The following is a 20617-nucleotide window of genomic DNA, read 5'->3' on the forward strand; positions in this document are numbered from 1 at the left end:
ATTGTTAATAAACAATACTTGTTAATAAACAATGAAAAGGATTCATAGTTAAATATAATTATCTATATAATACTAATACTTATCTATATCTATATAATACTAATATTTGTAGGTACTAATCAGTTTTAAACTACCTGTAGTACTGTCACTTTGTATTTCATCTTTTGCTCTGTCTCCAGGCCACCAGGTCACTTGATAACTATCCGGCCTAACAAAGTGAGCTTTGGTATCACTATCTATTTTAAGAAACACAGAAAATAATATTATAGAATAAATAATTCTTGTTTCATGGTAAAAAAAACTCCCAACAAATTACATAGGTATATAACAAGTAAAATATACTTTTATACTTTCAATACTGGCTGTAACTCTTTATATATAAAAAATAAAACACATTGAAAAATAAAAGAATCAAGAGGTTTCATTAGTTTTCTTTTAAATTCTATAAAAATTAATTTTTGATAGTTTCTGAAAAAAAAATAGACAATGTAAAAAAGAATATTGAACTAATTGTTTTCATTTTCTGAAAATTTATAGTAATTTTGACTTTTTATTTCAATATTTAAATAAAATACAAAATGATTATGCTCAGGAATTCTTTTTTTTTTTTTTTTTTGAGAGTCCTAATATAGCTATAATCAATTTAAATCCTATTTGAATAACTATCTATTCTAAGGTACTAATTTTATCAGAAATAACATTTAGAATTTTAAATAGAGGGCTGTAGTAATAACGTATAGTACTGGTATTGATTAAAACTGAATAGTAATATCAGTAAAATATCACTAGACAGCTTACTTTTTGTCCAGACAATTAGGAGTGAATGACCAGTAGCTTTCTCACACCATACTTCTGATGGAGGACTGACTAATCCAGTGTAGTGGACCACAAGCTTAGGACCTGGTTTACAACCAGCATAATGATCCCCAGTGAAGATGTCTAAAGTTTAAAGAAAATGGGCGACATGCTTTTATGAGATGAAAAATGTTAAAAGCTAAAGTTCAAATAGCATTTCAAAAGTGAAATATTTTTTTTACATGTTGTTGAATGAGGACAAACATACCTGGTGTTTTTTCCTCCTGACTTGAAGTGCCTCTGCCCGAATCTTTGCTGCCTTCAGACTTGCCAACAGGATGTTCTGTAAGAGCGATCAACTGGAGCTCAATCTTCTCCCCAAGAATCACATCACGAATACTGAGACTGTTTACATCAGGGGGGATAATCGAACCATACAACTTGCCATTTTTCAGCATTTGATAGCCCTGATATATGTTTTCAATAGTGGATTAAATACAACAAAAAAAAACAACAAGAAAATATAAACCAGTACATTTTTAAAAGCTATATGAGCAAAACAAAATCTATATCATTTATATTTAAATTGGAAATATATATTTTTTACAATTCACATTAACCCATTAAATAGTGTGTGTAAATAACACACTTGTGATATTATTTTAAGAGGATACGGTGCTAGGATTGTGTTAGGAGAATGAACAGATCGCTTGGTTGCTACACTGAGATACTCAAGATTAAATCATGCAGCATGCTAACTAGGACTTACAGAAATAAATGCATCACCCAGTTGTTGGGGTATCTGCCAGGTGACATCTATACCTTCAGGATGAAGACCTTCCAGCCTAAGCTTTGGTGACCTTGGAGCTGCAGGAGCCATAACTGGTATGATGTTGGACATTGGACTCTCAGAGAGGCAGTAAATATGTTGGGCCTTCTGGTCTATGATTCTTTCCCCTGCTACAGCCTTTAGCACAAAAATATATCAAATGAAGATGACACTTAAATATATATGGCAAAACAATTGTTATTATCAATTCCTTATAACTAATCAAGTCGAAGACATTGCTGTTATTATAACTATTAAAGGTAAAATAACAACAAATGTTTTACAATTATACCCCTCCAGCTGTTTATGGTCAATGAGTATTAGCACAACCATTTTTTCTTTTCAGAACAATAAGACAATATGCCTCATGTAAAAGAGAAGAATTGGGATAACAGATTTAGTCATGCAATTTAAAAAAACAAACAAATAACAACTTGGACTCCCAATTGAATCTCAAATTTTTTATTCATTTTTTTTGTGAGATGATATTTTTTAAAGGTATATTTTATTTTTACCTTTACTGATACATCATAACTTTGCTCTGGGGATAAGTCAGTCAGATAGAAACGATAGCCTTGCTTATCATATAACTGATTGGATTTGACTTCTCCATGCCATTTGCCATCCAAGTAAATTCTAAAATAATTTAAAATTTTGTATTAAAACACTTTTAGAAAATAAAAGCGGTAAATATCCATTAAAGATTTCTACTTACAAAATGGATTCACTTACACATAGAAAGAGATCGCTTCCTCTCTACTGTTAAGCCCCTGACTTTCTGGTTTGGTCCAACCAATCAGAACAGAGCCTCTCTTATAAGATGGTTGCTGAGAAATAACTGGCGCAGTGGGTCGTGGAGGACAAGTGATGTGGACAGTTCTTGATGGCTCACTTTCATCTTGTCCAAACTCTGAAAAGGCGGTGACATATATGCTCATTGTCTTCCCTGCAAGAAATAAATTGCATTCAAAGTAACACAAACATTATTTTAAGAATTATAATTTTTAATAAATTTAAAAAAGAATAATAAAACCTAGGATTTAATTAGTTTACTAAAAATAAAAACTGTAGCCTATAAAAGAACTCTTTCTTTCTTTTTTTTTTTAATGTTTAGGATTTGTAAAATAAATTCACCAGGCACAAGATTGTTGATGGTCATCGTCCTAACATCTGCACTGCGACCTTTACCCAAAGATTTCTCATCAACATAGATTTGAAACCCTCTAACCTGAAGACCTTTTTCATTGGCTTGCTCCGCCCATTCAAGGCAGACCTATTCAAAATAAATTATCATGCAAAGCAGTTATATGATTTAAATAAAATGCAGAATTAAAAAAAAACAACACAAAAAAAAGAGTGTGTTTGAGATGGGCAAGGAGTATAACAATGTCTGACTTACCTGATATGTGTCCACTTTAGTTGTCTGTATAGTGGGAGGGCTTGGTGGTCCAACAATGGTATAATAGAGAACTGGCGATGAGGTTTGTGTCTCACAAGTCTCACCTTCTGAGGTCATACAGAAATTACATACAACATATGTTCTATAGGTGTTTCCTGTGAGGAGGCCCTGGACTATGCATTCATTTTTCTTATCAATATTCCAGCAATGCTGCACACCTCGAACTTGTCTCCCATTCTCAACAAGATTACATTCATAGCTAGAAAAATAAAGATGAAGGATTCTATAAGAACCATATTAAAACAATTTATACCAAATTCATAAATATTTTTTAATTGAAAATATTTCTTTTCTAATGATAAAATATATTATTTGATGCCTGTGTGTGGTCACTGAATGAACTATTTATGTTGTCTCTTTTCTATTGATGTGTATGTTTCTGTTGTGTTGTCTGTATATGAGAAACGAGTCCTTGTAATCACAACAAATTTCCATAAGGATCAATAAAGCAGTCTTAGTCTTATTTCATTTAATTTTAATATTTCTGCCTTTAAAAAAAACATGTGAAAATAAAGTTCAGTATGACAAAATTTTTTGGCTCATTCAAGAGTCCAAGTTATCATTAATCACACAGAGTTACATGCAAAACAGATTTTTTTTTAATGCTGAAGTAATGAATTGGCTTTGTCTCTTAAGCTACAGCAGGTGATTAGCTTTTAGCCTTGATTCTACACTACATCATGACATGCAAGATATCAAAGTAAATATTTTGAAGTGAATAGTACAGGACTTTTTGATTCCAAAATTTCCAAGTTAATGTGGAAAATATAGACTACTGTGTTAGACATATAGTGTTAGTCCAAACCTTGGTCTTGTGGATATGGTTGATTTAACACGGAGACACAAATATTTTGGGTGTTATAGTAAAGATGACAGTGATATAGACCAAAACTACCCTCACCTGATGTCACTATTAATATGGCTGGAAAATTTGGTGCCCATAACATTAACAACATACAGCTGCAACTCATGTGGAGGCTCCACCTGACGGGTCAGCCTCCAGCCCACCTCCATGGTCTGCCTATCTATTGACCTTGCCATGATGGATGGGGTGGGTAATAGGCCATTATCATCACCTGGGACCAGCTGGTTACAGAAACAAAAAACATAAACCTATAGTCATGATGTTAATGGTACTTAGGATATTTATTAGTGTACACTACACCAAGTATAATAAATTTGTATTGTATAAACTGTGTTAGTGTTAATATAGATATATATTGAACAGCCAATTGCTTTTTTTTTAAATTCTAAAAAATAAACAAACATGTGCATGTGTGATGGAAAAGATATTAAAATAAATGTAAGAAAAGTTAGAAAAATTTTCAAATTATTTTAAACCAAATATTTAGTTTTGCCTTTGTCAATCAAGATTGTCCAGACAAAGGCATAGCCCTTGACACTAACATCAGACTGGTCACAGCCACATTATTATATGCATGCGAATATTGGATGCTGACTGCAAATCTCAAGCTCAATGGAGCTAAGATGCAACAGAAAGATCCTAGGTATCACTTACAAAGACTGCATGACGAATGAAGAGATTTGAAACAGGATTAATACAGCAATTGGACCTCAGGATGACCTGGTAACCACTGTCATTAAAAATAAACTCAAACTCTATACCTAGCCACATCACAAGGTCCTCAAGGCTTGCAAAGACCTTCCTTCAGTACCTTCGATGAAGTCCAGTAGGGAATCGGCGCCGGAGGCGCCATTATCCCGTTGATGGTTAGAAAGGCTTTTATCCAACCACCAGGCCTGGACATGGGGCTCTTCACCCCTGTCCTGTCTGAGGGCACCCAGCGGTAGACGGCCATATCGATTGACTGGGCCAGACCGGGCCGTGCCGCGTACACAGCGCACCGTCCCCGAGTCTTAAGTCACCCGCTATAAGTGTCAGGGACAGCGCTAACTGCGGGGAGCTTGTCTCATATTCCTATACTGTAACCGCCACTGTTCCGTGCAAGGGCCGCCAATCCAGCAATCCGGAACTGATGACGACCCCCTTTGTGGAACGGCGTGGCGGACTTTTTGGACTGGGTTGCAGGTTACTTGTTCCATCCCCACCCCGAGTGAGATAAAAAAAACAAAAGCTCACCCAGGGAGACCTGCTAGAAGGCCTGGTTCGCTACTCGTTCTTTGCCTGTCCAGATCCACCTCTGGATGTTTCCACCGGAGGGCCACGCTGAGGCGACGGGTAGCTGGAAATCCTCCGGTCCTTCAGTACCAGAAAGAAGTAGAAGAGGAAGACAGAGAAACTGATGAGAAGATAACATCAAAGAATGGACAGGCCTGTAGGTGAATAAAATTCTATCCCAGAGAGGAATGTAGAAAGACAGTTGACAGATTTTGTGTGGTGCCCCAATGGTCCAACAGAATAAGGCTTAGGTGAAGGGGATTTAGTTTAAATTTTACATTTTTTAAAACTCGCAACAAAAAAAAAAGTAAAAAAAAAAAAGAACCATTGTTTTCTGACAAGCATATAACTACTTCTAAATAATTGTAATGCTTACCTCCCCTTCATTGACCCTGGTCATTTTCAAGTCAGCTGCTGGTACTGTTAATGATGTCTGGTGGCCAATTTTATCCAAAGACAAAGATTTCTGAACTTCTATGATAGCCAATCCCATTCCAGGCTTACTTCCTGGTTCAGACCCTAGCAATTTAATAAATTCCCTCTCAACACCAGTCTAGGAAAGAGAGCAAAATATGTAGTTCCATTGTCAAATATTTACCCAATCAATTGAATCTAAGGAACTTTCTCTATCTTAATGCTGTTGATCTCATTGAAAAAATCATTGGTCAAAAAGTGAATATTTTACCATCTCAAACATCAGTTCTTTTTAGTTAAAAATTTTTCTTACCAAATTTACATAATATTTAATCCTCATATTTGTTTTTTTTTTGTTGAGACAAATTTTATTGCTGAGAATTACAATTTTTCAAAATATTTTTAAAATTGACTGTGCAAGGAAAAGAAAACAGACCACAAAAATAATTTTTTTTTTTCTTATACAAATTTTGGATTGTAGTTAAAGTTAGGATGTGAGGCAAACTGTCTCATTTTGAAGTGGAGCAGCTGAACAAAATCCAAACGAACTTTATAAATATACTATATACTTCAATAGTGCTTTTTAAATTGCTTATTTTTTCTACTCAATATCAAAGAATAAAAAACTTACACTTTTTCAAAACTTGAGTATAAAATATTAAGTTAATTAAAAAAAAATGTATTTAAAAAGGTTTAGAACTTTACCTGAACAGTTTCTTTGTTTGAAGCAGCATCTAAGAAAACTGTGGAGTCATCAATTTGGTTGAGATGTTTCACACTCTCTTTCTCATCTTCATCATCACTTCCTGGGAGAACTATTGGTGCCACAGTCACATCAGGATCTGGAAAGAATTCTTGGCAAATTTGTATTTCTATTTTATTAGTTAATATAATTTCAGCTAGGCACAATGATTGGTACAGATAGTTTGAAAGTAATTATAAACAGAGACTTTAACTTGCAATCTACTATTAGTACAGATAGTTTGAAAGTAATTATAAACAGAGACTTTAACTTGCAATCTACTATTTCCACAATGATTGGTACAGATAGTTTGAAAGTAATTATAAACAGAGACTTTAACTTGCAATCTACTATTTCCACAATGATTGGTACAGATAGTTTAATAATAATTCTAAATAGAGACTTTATCTTGCAATCTATTTCTTAAACAAAAATACAGAGAAAACTTCCATCTAAAATTGCATTGCCTTTAAGTAGTTTACTGACATTATTGTAGCTAACCAATTGCTATATATATACTTTGATACTTTGGTATCACCTTTTTTTTATCTGTGTGAATTTAAAGGCAATCATAGAATAAATAGCTAAAGTTTATTATTTTAGAATTATATATATGTCCATATATTAATAATGTGGCAAAAGAAAATATGAAAAATGTGATAGAATTGACTTCTGATCTAACTTTAAACAAAAAGTGACTTCTGATATGATTGTCATTTGAAAAGAAAACGTGACAGAACTGACATCTGATGTAACTGGAAACTAAAAAAAAACACAGAATTTTAATTTTGATTTAAATAGAAACAAAAAGTGACTTCTGATGTGATTGGAAACAGATAAGAAATGTGATTTCTGATTTGTGAGATACAAGCCTGGCACACAGTTTGTGATCACCAACATTTTTTTCTACCTTGCTCAGTCTTTTCAGATTTAGCAGGCACATAATTCTCTTCTTTTTCAGGCTCAGGCTGCCTCTCTTCTACTCCAAAGTGTTCCAAATATCTGGCCAGCATCCCAGAACTTTCTTGGGGAAGATGTCCATGTGTCTGAAGCATATCACCATAAAAAATGATTTCTTCTTGAAATCCAATGTCATCATGAGCATTTCTGACAATTCTTCCAAACTTTCTTTTTGTATTGGTGTCGGTCTCAGTACTTTCTTCTCGGCTGTAATCATAGTTACTGTGATCACTGTCAAAGTCCTCAAAGTATCTTTTCTGACGCCTTTGAGAATGAGAAGGCTTTTCTACCATTTCAGCAACATGAACATTGACCGGACGCAGTGGAGCAGCCTGATAGATATGTTCAACACTGTCATCATCATAAGAAAAAGAAGAGTCCGAATCAATAAGGACTGTTGTTCCTTTCCTAGGTTTCTCAACAGCCTTTGCAAACCGAACCTGTTTCATCTCTTGACTTTGATTACCATGGGAGGCATGATAAGCAGGAGGGCGTGGACGTACTCTTCTAACATCAGTCTGCTGTGAGTATTCAGAGCTGCCTCTATCAAATGAATGACCGCTGGCATCACTCCCCCCTGCCTGGAAATAGTGCTTTTCCTGAATGTATAAGTGACTTGGGTCATCGTCAACAAAAGAGCCCATGGAAGATGTCTCATCAAAGTATTTCTTTCTGTTTCTCACTTTTGACCTGTGACTCTCCAAATCTTGATGATTTAATAACCCATTTAAAATTTCCATGTTTCTGTCGGATGATTGAGCTGTTTGATAAGATGCCTTGAAGTTTTTCATGCCACTACCTTCTCCATTAGTTGGTGGCACATGAAAATGTCTTGGAGCTCTAACTTGTGAATGGTTGACATGGTTTGTTGAGAACCTTTGACTTCTAGCAAACTTGACACTTTTAAAAATAAGACACAGCCTGCCAACAACTTGAGAGATTATACAAAATCTTAAAGGCCTTTGATTAAATGGTATCTGCTTTTCCTGATTATATGATGCCGGTGTTGGGTATGATTTAAAACAACTTTTACGATTTACTAAAGATGTCAAATCAGAATCTAGCTCAGGTTCAACAGCTAAGAGAGATAAAAATTAACTTGGGTTACGAATGTCATTAAAAAAAAACCAACACATTTGTACATAATGCACATGAATTATATTAATGGCTGTTAACTATAATACAAGCTTTGCTATTGTAGTATGTCAGGGGGAGGTATGGCAAGAGTGAATGTTACTTTGATATTTTGGTATGATAGTGATATCTCCTTGTTTAAGTACTCCAAGGTTACGAATGTGAATAGTCTTGCACGTGTTATGAACTGAATGATTTAGTCTTCCTTGAATGTGCAAGAGTGTGTGTAAGTCAGTGAGGTCTTGTTCCCGGTTCAGGAAGGTTGGATAGTCGCTTCCTGGTGTTTGTATTATTTCTTGACAGTAATATAATTGTGTGCTTTATTTGATATTAAAGAGTTTTTGGTATTCATTGAAAGCTGAAGTTAGGGTTGAAGTATATTAAGTATTGAATGTTCTTATTTGTATAACAAGTATTTGTGTAGCAAGTATTAATTAATTGGAATTGAGTAATTGTGTAAACCCCTAACGAGCCTAAGGAGCCAAGTATAGAAATGAATCCTGACATAGCACTATTATCTTCCTAAATAAAAGCTTAGGGACATCCAATAAAAATGTTGACTTAACATATCATTCAATAAAAACTGAATTAAAATTTTCAATGAAGTAACGGTAATTGTTATGAAAGCTAATTGAATTAGAGTTTGTAGGAGTTTCACCACTAAGTTGACCTTTTTATTTATATGTTATTTGGCTAAATAATGCACTACTTTATGTTGGCGTCTGTTTGGTTAAATTGTGCACCTCTTGATGTGTATCTCATTGGTATAATTGTACAGGGCGGAGCAAATACTTTCATGAAAAATGAAATGAAATTGATTACAAATTTAAGCTGCTAGGTTTACTTTAAGGTTTGTGGGTGAAGGGATATAGTTGAAAGTTTACATCACATCTACATCTAATAATATCATCAATCATCACAATAATATTTTAAAATATAATTCACTACTAAAAAATCTCACCATGAATAGACAATTAATATCAATTACACTAATTTATGACATATCAAAAATATAATAATATTAAAATGCTTAAGTTCAGACAAATCACATGACTGACTACGTCAATTAATTGTAATAAAACATTTTAAAAAATATGCGATAAAAGAAATTTGAAATGTTGCTAGTAAGAAATGATTAAAAGCTGGAGTTTAAGTATGGATTTGTATTTTATTGGTACAAAGTAGGTCATGTCAAACCAGTAACAGAGACAGAGAGTTTATATTACAGATAATAGAAACAGAAGATAGAATTGTGGTGAAAAGTAAAAAATGGTAATTTTTTTTAGCTTCAAATTTGTCAAACTAATAAAGGTTGATGTCATGCAAAAGGCAAACCTAAAGAAATCTTCAAGAGTAAATCAATGCAACCAAACATGAGCATAAGACTAGCAAGCTTTACTCTTAGTTTTTCATTCAAGAATGATACATTTTCTATCACTTCTGTATTGCAAAATTATCTTATGTTATACAGTCTTGCAGCAGAATAAAGTAATTCTTGTTATATTAACTCCATAAAGAATAAATTATTATCAATTGTAACATTTCAATGGTAAAGCTTAAATTGTATTGTCAACTAACAGTCACTATGGTTCTAAGTAAGAACATTTGTTAAATTCTTACCATTGATATTGTCTTGATCACCAGCTGGGAAGATTAAAAAAATATGGAAAAAATAATCAAACAGTAATTTGAAGTGTGAAACTCTAAAATGATAACAAAATGATCATATTTAAAAAATGATTTTGCTTATACAAACAGATTTTTTTTAAAGCTATAATTCGAGACATTATTAGACTGATGCAACAAGATTTAATTTTTATATGAAGCAAGAATCAAATAATTGTTAAAATTTACATTTTTTAAGTTAATCAGTTTTAAAAAAAATTGATTGATAATAATATATGGCTGTCCAATGAAAGTTAAGAATGAGGAGAATACACTTAACTGATATTCAAAAGGTGAAGACTGAATTAGGTTCATAAATTTATGCTTTATTATACAAATCACACCACAAATTATATCGGTATATTCATATGTAAATCAGATGGCATACTATAATATTTTCAGTTCATTAAGAAAGATGCAATTTATATAGGTTGTGGTAGTATAAAAATTGTAAAGGGCACAAAACACAATTTTATAATTTTAAGCTTTCATCTAAAATAAAAAAATAAAAAGATCATAATGTGTATAGTTTTAATGATGCATAAACAATATTTACTTTCTATAATGGATTGTTCTTCTGATTCATCACTATGCTCATGCAAGCAAAAAAAAAAAAAACCATAGCAAGATGTGAGTGAAAAATGTATTGAAGGATTTTCACACATAATCACATATGATCTTCTGAGCATAAAACATGTAAAATCCATATGTTATTACAAAAGGAAAAAAGCATTTCTATTTGGGAAACCAGCTATCTGTTAGAGAAACATGAGCAATGGAAGGTTGTAAACAGATTTCATACCCAAGACAAAAGTTAAGAGTTATTTCTATTAAGACTTCTCCAGTACTAGCAGTGTGATGTCAAGAGAAATAGATTGTTGAGCTATATAATGGCTACCTCTAAAAGCATTTTCCCCATCATTCTTTTGTAGGTCATTATCTCCTAGCCCTGAGGTCGTGTCTGTCTCTGTCTCCCAAACTTCACTGGCTTGATCTATTAATATAATTCTAAAATAAAGTTGCTGCCTGAAAATTGCTTTGAGAAAATTAATTTAGTCTTACAGTTACAATTTTTGCTTTCCTTAAAATTATGTCACAAATTATCATAATACAGAGACTACCAATTTTGAGGGCCAAGGAATACTATTTTTGTTTTAAAGAATATCTATTTAATATCTTTTTTAAAACAAAAATTAAAAATATTATTATGAGTGATCAATGAAAAAATAATGCTTTGAAATTATTATTTAATAATCCAATATAGAGACAAGACTTAAATATGTGTCATCAAAAACAAAAATTAACAACATTTAGTTAAGAAAAATATGAATTATATAGAAAAACAAAATTCATTCTTCATACACAAAGTATTACAACAATTATAAGAACTCAATCTAAAGCTCGGTTCAGTTTTCCAACAATCAGTAATTGGACATTAATTGTATAAAAGTAGATAATATAAAAATAATCATGCATAAAAAAAGGGTTGAAATTATTTAATTATATTTTTTTTTACTCTTTCAAGTGATTCACATAAGCTCAATTCATTTTTAGCACCTGTTTTGCCATCAAAGCTTTAGGTGGTGGACAAAGTTCTTGTCGCTGTAACCATGCATTGTAAATACTTCAGACATACGTCTAAGCCATGAACTGACTCCTTAGGTAATTGGATGTCATACCAATTTTTAGTCCAAAACAAATTTTACTAATATCATACGCTCAAAAGATTTTTCTTCGCAAGTATGCAGCCACAACATAATTTTTTATTTTTTTTTATAGAAGCATTCAAGTCTAGTTTATTGACTCAGCTAATGTCACACAGAAACAGCCAATGAAACCTGACATTTCATACACTAGTATTTTGATAATGTCAACAAAAAGGCAGGAACAATAAGAGGGAAATAAATAATTGTGCAGACTGATTTAGATAATAAATAGATATCTAAGTAAAACACTTACTGTCAATGTTTGTTTGATAGCCACTTCCTTCCACCACCTCTATATACTCATTGTATAAATCTTCATCCTCTCTTCTTTCTGCTATGTCAGGGTAAACAAAGTCAGCAGTGTTGAGAGGTAAGCGAATATATAACATATTGGAGATCAGAGTCCTTGCAAAATCTGAATGGAATAGAAATATGTCCCACCAGTCTTGTACAACACCTCTACATTTCATGTAGAAATAATTTATAAAAAAAATATTTAAGAAAAAAATAGATTTTAATGCCATTAAAAAATAAATTTTTCCTATGAAGACCATGTGATCTGTTCTAAAAAGTGATGTTGATATACACTCATAGGGCCAGAAAAAGAGGTAATATTGGTTAAAAAAAGCTAAGCCATTCCTTGCATTCAAAGTGCTCAGTCCAAAATGAGCAGTCTCTCTATAGTAGCAAAGAAGATTGGGATCAACAAAAAGAGTACAGAGTAATGAGGATCAATAACAGACAAGAGAACCTAGTGAAAAAAAATCTTTGATTTAGACCATTTCAAATATCTGGGAAGTAGGGTTAACAAAAAGGGTGGAACTGATGATAATATACAAATTCATTTTGATTAAGTTAGGTTAGCATTTACCACACTTCCAACAATGGGGCACTCCTAAGCACTGTTTTAACAGAATAAGATATAAATCTTTAACACAAACATTAAAGGGAAACTCTGATGGTTTTGACAATTTTTGATATATGTGTTTTATTTACAGAATAAGCATATATTATTTTTCTCATTTAATTTTCAAAAATAACTTAGCATTAGACGTTTTTCTGACATGATTTTTCTGCACATCCAATATAGTCAAGATTTTTACAGAAAATCCTTAAATGTGTAGCCAACGTATATCTAACAAGATTGTTAACGTAAACCAAACTCACAGCCTATAGACTTATTGGGCACAGAGTGTGTGGATAAAAAATGCTATTTTTTTCCCCCTACAGTCGGTTATCCTAATGCTATGAGTAAATCTATATGATTGTAAATCTGGACCTGATAAGAGAAGAGTTTGGTCACGTCAAGTAAGTCATTACCTCTTGATCCAAATGCCTTGCTTTTATTCTCTTTGCATTACATTTATATCCATTATTTAGGAATAAATGTGTTATAATTTTTGAAAGCTTTATTTTATAACCTTGGAATTTGGTTGATAGAAAAAAAAAAGTGCCTTCAATTAAATGGTTTCAACCATTACAAAGCCAAAAAAGATTAGCAATCAGTTTTGACTTAGTTGAGTCACCCTTGAATCTTGGTGGACAATGGATTCTTGATTTATTTCTAACTCTAGCAGATCAGGAACTTCATGTTTGAATAATAATAATAATAATAATAATAATCTTTATTATCCGTAAGGAAATTTGTCTTACAATTTGTGCATTACACCAAACAAAAAACATTATAACTATAAGAAACCAAAGTGTACATTCACACCAGACTCACTCATAATTTACATGTGACAAAGTTTATACCAGATTGCTCTTATTTAATGATTTGATTGCCAGGGGAACAAAAGAGTGTTTGTGTCTGTTTGTCTTTGCTATCGGTGTCTTGTATCTCTTTTGTGATGGTAAAATCACAAAATCCTGACACAAAGGGTGATTCTTTATTTTGAGGATCTTGTTAGCTTTTTTATATAGATGTTTGTCTCAAACAACTGCCCAAATGGGGTTTGTTTTTTGCCAATGATTTTGCCAGCAGCATTTAGGATTCTATTAAGTTTATTTTTATTTTTAATGCTCAGATTGCCATACCAGGCAGTGATATTGAAACTTAAAATATTGCAGATGTAAGCGTGATAAAACATAGCCAAGGCCTTTTTGCTAACATTAAACGAGGACAGTTTTCTTAGTAGTCGTAATCTTTGCTGCCCTTTTTTGCTGATATGTCAATAACACAATCAACCAATTTAGTCATTAACACAATTGACCAATTCAGCCAGCAATAGACCTTTGTTTAGCTTATCAATTAATGACTTAAGCAATTTGACAATTTTAAAATGTATAATGTATAGAAATAAAAAAAACAACCTATATAAACAAATTACAAAATTTAGATTCAAAGGTGAAACTTACTTTTTAAAACTGCTTGGACATGGATTTTATAGTCCATATCAAGATCGCATCCATCTATAACAACTTTACATCTATTGGAATTAGCATCAGGGACCAGCTAAATAAACAGCAACAAAAGTGAATTAGTTGAATATTCAGTAGGAAATTTGTGTGAACAAATTACAGTATCTGTATTAATACACTGCTTGTCAGATACATGCTTTATTCAATAGTCTGAATGGTGCCTGCATATGAAATATATGTATCTTTGTGTAACAAAGCCTTTGGTGTGATTTATTTTGAAGTCCTTTCATCTTAAGGTGACAATGTTGCTCTTCTATATCATGCTCATGATGAGAGATGCGACCACCAGTGATGTTATCTCATGTGTTGTGTTTTTTTTTTTTTTGGGGGGGGGGGGGAGGAGGAGGTTACCTTTGTTGTTTGTTGCTTAATATAAGATATTGAAAGGTTGATATATAAAATCATGTTAAAAAAATTATAAGAAAATTTATTTTATTTATACCATAAAGTCATCAATAAATATATCTATTTATTTTCTGTGACCAAAGAAAATAAATTTGTAGTGGAGCAATACCTTTGGACCACACTGGGTGTCATTGAGAAAGACAAGGTAGCCATCAATTGGACAATCAGATTTGTCAATGGACATCCAAACAATAGCAATGCTGTCTCTTTTTTCAGTTTTGACAATGGAGATAACTGGGCCTTTATCCTCTGTTAAAATTGGACATTTTGCATACTGAAAAGACATTAGTTACAAATGATGTCACATCTTTAAAAAGAATATCACTGATACTAATTATACACCTTATGTTGTTTACAATTCATACAATATCTAAATATACATTAGGGTGTCACAAACATTTTATTGAGTCAAGGTTCCACCCTAAAATGTGTCTATAGACATGGCAAGGAGCTGAAAGTCTGATCATTCTCTGAAGTCCAATATAGGATTTAATGGATACATGGAAAAATGAAGTAATTGCTGTTGGGTTACAGTTCTGGTCTTACAATGGTATTATATTGAGAATGACAAAGATAATAGGAAATATGTCCTATGAAAAATTATGTAAAGCAATCCTTTAAAAGCATTTTCTCTCAGAAAAATCCCAAAAGATTAATTTAAAAAAATATTTTTATATATAAAAATATATTTTAAAGTTTCTTTGTCTCAAAGACATTAATCAAATACCTTTTATTTTTGGTTGCATAAATTAAAACGTTACAGATTAAAATTTAAAAAGTGTTTTTCATTTCTGTTATGTGTGTGTTTACCATCAGAAAGAAAGAGTTACAGAAGTGATATAGAAATTTTCAAAGCTTTTTTTGTCTAATCCTAATTTATAAGAAACAAAAGAAGATTCCTTTTTAAAATGAAACAGACAATCTTGTGCATGCAAATTATTAAATATTATTGTAAAATTAAATTTAAAAAAAAAAGGACCAACCAAAAAAATGACTCATTTACAGCTGAATTCATTATGTCAAACTTGATATTATAGAACAACCACTATTTCTAGAAAATCACACATATAGTGAACAACTAAAAGTAGTACAATTGAAGTCACAAGCTTCACTGAATGACATTTTCTTAATTAAAATACTTTTTTTTTTTACCAAATTTTTTGATTTTATCTCAGTATTTTTTGGATCCTTTGGGTACGCCACAACATAGATCTGATAAGTTCTTCCTCCTGCAAGACCTGTCAGACCAACTCGATTGTTTGATGGTGGAAACATGGTGCAATAGCAGACATCATTCAAAAATATGTTGTACCTAAAATAGGAAGATAATATAAATAGCTGTCACTAAGTATGGCTCTTTGGATAACCTTATGAGTGCCTTAGTAGATATCAGAAAAATATAACCAAAAGGTAAAATTTAACAGCATAAATCTTTAGTGAGTAAACTTAAGAGAAATTATAAGCTATAAACAGGAACAAATTTTACCCTTTAATTAGTTTTTTAGCTTCTTCTAACTCAGGCAGTTTCCAAAAAACTTCAAACAATCCAGGACCTGTAAAACAACCTTGTATTTCTGGACGACAGAGCCACCAACTGGGTACATTCTGAGAAATAAAAATGTTTACAAAATGCGGACTGTTGCAAACTAGCTGTTTTGAAAGTGATAATTTGTACTCAAACATATTATTCCATTCATAGATAAATTTCACTTAGCCAACACCATAAATTTAAAACTAGAGAAAATGAGTGACTGAAATATTTTTTTTACAAGATTGATAATATTATGATTTTGTTAAGTTTATCTTTTGGCTTATTGACAGAAAAAAAGACAATAAATAAGAATGTTAATAGTGTTAGGCTCAATGAATCCAGTTATTATTTAAAGAAAACAGCTTTAGTAAAGTATTTTTAGTATTAGTAGATATCTATTAAGATTTTTTTAGATATTTTAAATACGAGTCTGGTAATAAATTCTATCAAAATTGTATCTCATTAAAAAATTGATAATGTATTACTTTTTAAGCCATACAGAAACAACATAATCTCATTAAAAACCTGCTTCTGTGGCTCTACTATTGCAGCATCTTCTACTTCTTCTGTATCCTTTTCTTCATCCTCTTCTTTTGTCTCAATCCATATCGGTCTACAGTAACATATGAGAACCATGGTTTCACAAAGTTTAATCAATTAGGATTCAATTGAAAAAGTATTTATTATAAAATAATGTATCTTGCTACTATTTTGTTAAGACTAACTTATCTTAAAATATGTTACATGCACCTATTAATTCATTAAAAAAAATTATGATAGCCTATTAGCACAATTGATATATTTAATAATAAGTGTTTTTTTTTCTCACACAGATTAATGTAACTGTCAATTAAAATTGAGACACAGATACTCACAGTGATGTGACTTGGTAGCTCTGGACCTCTCCTTTCACCAAAGCAATGGCTCTGACAATGCCAGATTTTTTCATAGTTATACCTTCATCAGGCTTGTAATGCTATTTACAAGATTAGCAGTTAGATAGATATTGTTTTATTAAAAGCTTGCACAGCAAATTTACATTATGTTACAACAAAAGATTTAAATAAAATGATTAATTATAAAACCAATTATAAAATTGCAAAAAACATTTATTTATATTTTTTTTTGCCTTGAAATAAGACCCATAGCATAATTCTGCTATAGGGCTCTAATATGTTTATCGTTCACTAAATTAAATTTTGACTTTTAATTATAATTTTCAATAAAAATTTGATAAGATCATACTCAAAAGGACTGCACTCAAAGTTATAATATGAGAGAAAATATCATTGTTATAAAATTCACATCATTGAAATAATTAGAGTACAGAAGGTTACAGCAATCCAGCTTAAATTGAGTTTTAAGAAAGTTTAAAGAGAAGCTATCTTACATTTATACCATCCAGGTGGAGTGCTGGTAGAGTCCCATCTGTAGTGTAATAAATATCAGCATTTGGATTCGTGGTCTCTAGAAACACTGTGACACGATCATTTATTAACTCACTCTGGGAACTAATGTTAGGGGCTGAAGACCGAGGAACTATTTGAATGAACAAAATAAAATTCAAAGTTTTTTAATTTCATGACACAATATACAACAAGAAAAACATAAAAAATACTTTACAAAAAAAAACAAAGCTTAAGTGTTGTGGTATAAGGTATAAATTAGTATGGATCAGTTATTTGATGTGGCCAGCACAACGAGCAACCTCCTTTACTTTTCCCAACTAAAGTTACGTATCAATTAGAGTTGGGTAGACTCAGGGGCACCCTAAAAATCACGAAATTCAAAATCCCAGACTTCCCCAAGATTTGAAATGTTTGCATAGATGCAGTAAATATGTCATAGCAATAAAAAAATTCGTTCTTATTCCTAACAATGGTATAAAATGCCTTTTTCTACCTATTTCCACATAGAAATACATATCAGATCCAATTTATTGCAAAATCCAACCTTTCCAAAAAATGTATCAAAATTAAATTTACTTATGAAATGCTGATAATTTCAAAATAATTATATAAACATTGTACAGGATAAATAACTCTTCTTGACTATATGGAACATGTCACCCCTTCTAACAGTATACATACCCTGAATTTTTCAGGTCTGACAAAAGAATAGTAAGAATTAAACTTTGAGTGTAGGTGAGTGGTTTTGTTGTATTTTAATTGAGAAGGACAGGAAACACTTACTAGAATCCTTGACATGAACACTACAGCTGTGGCTAGGTGCACCTTCAGATATTATTAAATAGTCACCAGGGTCATCAAAAGGAAAGACAAAGCTACTGTTTATCACAGGCTTACCACTGTGAATATATGTTTTTCCAGAGTTTTTGTCCTGTGAATCCTGTATGTCATTATAAGAACATATTAGGCTACAATTGTATGAATTAGTTACACTTTAGCTACAAAAATAGAGGCGAAAATATCCATAGAAACTTATGAATGATTGGAAATAAAATGATTTATGTTACTAATTAGCATTTAATATCAATTTTTTAAAAATAGATTACTAAAAACAACAACAAATACATTCTATAATCAGCATTTCATTTACAGCAGTATCCCCCTTGCCCTTTATTATTGTTTAAGTTTCTTTCACTATGACTATAAAATTATAAAATTAAACTAGGAAAAATGTATTGGATCAATGTACTCTAGCTGCCATGTATGACTGATGAAAATTTTTGTTTCCTGAATTATTTTTGGTGACCTGATGCAATTAGCTGTTTTTATTTACTAACTTTTAGAGCATAAGCATCTATAAACGTAAATAATTTTATTTTACAACATAAAATACTTAAATTTGATTTAAAAAAAAACAATGATTGCATAACACACATAATAATACTTGATTATTTTTTGTGTTAAATCATAAAATTATTTTTATGGCAAATGCTCATAATCTTTTAGAATTAAAATAAAGTAAAAATCTAAAATTGGTCCTAAATTGTTTATGTCACAAAAAATAGATATGAAAAAAGCAACTTTTAAAATTTGTATAAAAAAATACATATATAATTTTTAAATCCATAAGCTGAAAGGCAGATACAGAAATTATTATAATTTATAACTATAATTATTATAATTTTTAAAACAATAATTTTATCTATTTATTTTTTTGAAGATTCATCTATCTGTAACTTATAAGATAAGAGGATAAAATAAAACAACTGACTTGTATTATATTCCAGAAAAAAAAACATTAGGCAAAATTACTATGTCAGTGTGGTGATAAGTTCCAAGAATGGTTTGATGAAAACAATGTACTAATCGAAGAGCTACTGAAACATAAGCTACACTACTACAAGGCTTAAGGCTGCAATGCAGCTTGTCCACAAAACAGTGAACACTAGATTCATGCCAAAATAGAGGTGCAGCAAATTCAGATTATGAAGAAGTCATGGATCAGCAAAAAGGCAGAAAAAATTCAGGACATATGTAGACAACAACAATGCAAAAATATTCTTTATGTTCATTAAAGCAGTGTATGGTCCACAACCTAACAGCTAATACTTAGTGCTAATGGAAACAAACTGCTTTTAGATAATGGGGAAATACTCATTGGCTAGGCCAAACACTTCAGCACCATGCGCTCAACTGCAGATCAAGCATCAGCACTGAAGCCATTGCCCATTTGGAACAAGCCCTAATTAATGATTCTCCTGGGCTTAACAAAGTATTAACTGCCATATCTAACTTGTTATTTGTTAAGACACAGGAGGAATTAGACTCAATCCATGCTGAAATATATGCAGTTGGCAGTACAGAACTGACCGCTAAACTTACTGAGCTCTACCAGAAAATGTGGGAACAAAAGAAACTAGCCAAAGAGTTCAAAGATCATTCTCCTGTACAAGAGGAAAGGAAATAGATATGCAATAACCATCATAGCATATCCCTCCTATCAATTACTTTCAAAATTTTAGCTTGGCTGCTACTCAACACCACCAGGAAGCTGGCCTACTTCCAGAAAGTTAATATGGCTTAAGGGAGGGTAGAGGCAGAGAAGACATTATTTTTGCAGTCCACCAACTACCGGCAAAATGCAGAGAGCACAAATCAAATCTCTATACCACAATTATAGATTTAACCAAAGCATTTGATAATGTCAACTGTGAAGGTCTTTTGGTGCATCAATTTCATGAAGGCATGCTGCAAGCATCTTTTCCTATCTCAAATGGTGTGAAGCTGTAGTCTTCCCCTTAATCTTATATGCTATAGAGTCCTGGACCTTATATTTCCCCCACATCAAAAAGCTAAACTTCTTCCACCTCTGCTGTCTAAGAAAAATTCACCAGGTGAATTAGTTTGACCTCATTCCAATTTTTGAGATTTTACAGCAGTCACAGATGAACAGTATCCATGCCAAAACAAAAAGGTTCCATCTCTGATGGGCTGGACATGAAGTCTG

General features: G+C 31.8%; 1 protein-coding gene across 4 annotated transcripts in view; it reads right to left on the minus strand.

The window, feature by feature from the left end:
• LOC106055997 (uncharacterized) overlaps positions 1–20617 on the minus strand; it is a 73780-nt gene that overhangs the window by 19298 nt on the left and 33865 nt on the right. For 3 of the 4 annotated variants that reach the window (XM_056026753.1, XM_056026752.1, XM_056026754.1), the window contains exons 21-42: positions 18394–18550; positions 17592–17740; positions 17077–17177; positions 16727–16814; positions 16157–16275; positions 15823–15982; positions 14780–14944; positions 14203–14299; positions 12098–12259; positions 11037–11132; positions 10094–10117; positions 6343–6479; positions 5600–5776; positions 3985–4169; positions 3024–3282; positions 2759–2897; positions 2357–2570; positions 2140–2260; positions 1565–1762; positions 1064–1262; positions 799–939; positions 135–236 (exon numbers count right to left, since the gene is read on the minus strand). In XM_056026753.1, the coding sequence (XP_055882728.1) occupies positions 135–236; positions 799–939; positions 1064–1262; positions 1565–1762; positions 2140–2260; positions 2357–2570; positions 2759–2897; positions 3024–3282; positions 3985–4169; positions 5600–5776; positions 6343–6479; positions 10094–10117; positions 11037–11132; positions 12098–12259; positions 14203–14299; positions 14780–14944; positions 15823–15982; positions 16157–16275; positions 16727–16814; positions 17077–17177; positions 17592–17740; positions 18394–18550 (3190 nt within the window). The remainder of the gene's footprint in view (positions 1–134; positions 237–798; positions 940–1063; positions 1263–1564; positions 1763–2139; positions 2261–2356; positions 2571–2758; positions 2898–3023; positions 3283–3984; positions 4170–5599; positions 5777–6342; positions 6480–10093; positions 10118–11036; positions 11133–12097; positions 12260–14202; positions 14300–14779; positions 14945–15822; positions 15983–16156; positions 16276–16726; positions 16815–17076; positions 17178–17591; positions 17741–18393; positions 18551–20617) is intronic. The other variant, XM_056026756.1, reaches the window with a different exon arrangement.

The sequence above is a fragment of the Biomphalaria glabrata genome, chromosome 4, assembly GCF_947242115.1.
Source record: "Biomphalaria glabrata chromosome 4, xgBioGlab47.1, whole genome shotgun sequence".
Classification (NCBI taxonomy): domain Eukaryota; kingdom Metazoa; phylum Mollusca; class Gastropoda; family Planorbidae; genus Biomphalaria; species Biomphalaria glabrata.